The sequence below is a fragment of the Temnothorax curvispinosus genome, unplaced genomic scaffold (assembly GCF_003070985.1).
Source record: "Temnothorax curvispinosus isolate PA1 unplaced genomic scaffold, ASM307098v1 QBEX01018551.1, whole genome shotgun sequence".
In the NCBI taxonomy this organism is placed as follows: domain Eukaryota; kingdom Metazoa; phylum Arthropoda; class Insecta; order Hymenoptera; family Formicidae; genus Temnothorax; species Temnothorax curvispinosus.
This window is the reverse complement of record NW_020228331.1, coordinates 4256-7028: the sequence shown is the minus strand read 5'-3', so window position 1 is coordinate 7028 and position 2773 is coordinate 4256. Positions and strand designations below refer to the sequence as shown.

General features: G+C 34.4%; 1 protein-coding gene across 1 annotated transcript in view; it reads left to right on the top strand.

Moving 5' to 3' along the window:
• LOC112468497 (mannosyl-oligosaccharide 1,2-alpha-mannosidase IB-like) overlaps window positions 1-2773 on the top strand; it is a 4143-nt gene extending 1370 nt beyond the window's left edge. The window contains exon 2 of the mRNA XM_025037698.1: window positions 2489-2773. Coding sequence (XP_024893466.1) covers window positions 2489-2773 — 285 coding nt within the window. The remainder of the gene's footprint in view (window positions 1-2488) is intronic.

The window sequence follows — 2773 nt, the reverse complement described above, 5'->3', positions numbered from 1 at the left end:
GCTCGGTAAACGGAGATAACGCGATACCGGATATATCTCTCGGGACTTGCTATACACGCCAATGCCCGAGAAACTCCCGTTCCGTTTGCGGAACTCTTTTTCTTTCACTCAACGTGAGTAGGTCGCGCGCAAGGTCGCGCGGTGATCTTGCCCGTGTATGGCAATGATGGGCAATGCAGCTGCATCTCCGCGATATCGGTATCTGGATACAGGAGCTAAAATTACGTTTAATCGAAATTACTCGGAAAATTTTCCGGAAAAAAAATTGCCCCGAGAATTCTGATAGCAATTAAGCACTTTCTCGAACACGACAGCTGATTTCTAACGGGTTAGCAATTATTCTAAACCAAGAAAAAGAAGGAAATGTTAAATAATATTTAAAGAAAAATGTTTGTTGAAAAGATATTGAATTTGATGTGGATTTGGATTAATAAATAAGTTGTTTGTGTGTGATAGATTCTGTACCACTTTTGATAAAATTTATACAAATTGAAATATTGGCTCGAGACGTTAATTGATATACAGATAAGCGTATATATATTATTAGAGTTTTATGCAGCAAATATGATTTTTCTTCGTACGCGCACGTGACTCGTCCCATTGTTATTTCCATTCTGTTTTTCTCTTCTAGGAAATAATAATAACCTCGTTTTACACGCGCGTTGCACTTTTTTGTCATAAATCAAACGGCATATCGTCGCGGGTGATTTTTTAAAAAGGATTCTGGACAAATTGTACAATAAACTGCACCTGCATTTGTGGCTATAGCAATATATTCTAATTCATTGCTCAAAAACCGAGATATCGTGGCTAATCCTCGCGAAATGCAACAACGTTTGTCTCTTAGTATTTATTCCGAGTCTTGGAACGTGGGAAGTGAGTCGGATAAAGACGCACGTACGAAGCGAAATGTGATCTATTGGAGCAGCTTAACGTGAACGTGCGAAAGAAAACATTCAATGATATAAATAGCATTATCATTGAGTTGCGTCCATGCACGCGCATTGCAGGATGAATGCGCATTCGTTTCATATAAATAATAGTTCACACTTCTTAGTTACTTTGAAATAACAATTACCGAGGTATATAAGGCGAATACATGGAAAGTATTCATATAAAAATATTTATACCGTCACGTTGTCAATATTCTTTGTTTCTCAACAGACATTTTCTTAGGGAAATATCGTCGCTTTACAATCCTGTGGAAATAAAATTATTAATGAGATTCAACAGAAACGCGTTATTCTGACGAAAGTAGTTCACGCGTGTTTCCTTCTTTTTTTTTTCTTTTCTTTACAACGATGTAACGGGAAGGCGTTCGAGAGTACGGGCTTGTTCAGAGGTAAACAAGGCGAAAATGAGTGTACTTCCGTGAAATCTAGATTGCAGGTGGCATGCGTGATTTTCGCGAAAATGCATTGGTCTCTTTCCCGTAAGGAAGAAACTCAGAGAATCCACATAATCATTTATTTAGCAAACTTATACGGACTCGAGCTCAATAAACTGCGGGCAGTCACATACATTTACATTTATACATACATATTTTTGGGAATAATAATGTAGTAAACAGTTTAATGAAAAGTATAAGAAACAAGATGCTAAATACTGCATCTATAATTCAAAAATACTATTAATTGTAAAATAAAAAAGAATAAGAACTATATTCATGTATGCTTTGCTTGATAATAATTGAAATAGGATAGCAAAAGTTAAAGCTTATTTTTGATTTATTTATATATCTTAACTAAAAGCACATAGTCTTTTAAGTTTAAAATTTTTTAAAGTAAGCTCTCGAGTTGTGTATTTTCGACTAACAGAGCAGTTTGAGCAAGAATCAGTAATACGTATTTGCATAATTATTGCCGAGTTTCACGAACTAGAGATAGCGAAGCCAGTCATGTAAATTCAATAAGCTTGTTGCGCTACGCGTTTAAACCAGATCTGATATAAATAATCTTTTAGATTAAAATTATTTGAATTATAAGATACTGTAAGTTTGTTTCTAATTATTGTCGTATACATATGCATTTGCATATATATATGATCATCACTTTTACTAAAGAGATAAATATAAATGAGTATAATTTACATAGTGTTCTTAGAACGGAAAATAAATTTGAAAAGTAAAATGTTCAGACATAACTATGGATATGCGTTTGTTATATAATTTTATTTTATTTTATTATATCTTTATCGACATTTTTTTTAAATAGCAATGATAAATAGCTCTATGATTGAATTGAACTCATCGATTCCTATTTTTGTGCATAAAAATATGATCACTTTTTGTTCAATTTTTTTTAGTCTGAATAAATCCATTCAAATTTGAATTTAAAAATATATTAATACAAACCAGTGCATTTTGACGTGATCATATGTTGCATTTATTAATAATTACTAATTAAATGTATATATTTTGTGTACGACTTTCGCGCATGCCATCTGAAATTATCGCGGAATGCACCTCGATTGCGCGTCGAACTTTTAGGCGAAAATCGACGAGGAGTATCAGCAACAAAAAACATTAGAGAAACCGGACATGGGTGAATCGCGAGTGCGTACAAGTAGTTCCTCATCGTTGATAGTGCACAAGGAAGAAACGATTTTGGTGACAGTGCCACCAGCGCCCGCGGATAAGCTGCCATTAATCGTCGGCGGAGAGGATAAGGACCATATCGCCAGGCAACGAAGGGACAAAGTGAGAGAGGTGAGTTTCTTTCAGTTTAGAGAATATTTGCGAATGGTAAACCATAAAATATATATTTGCGAATAA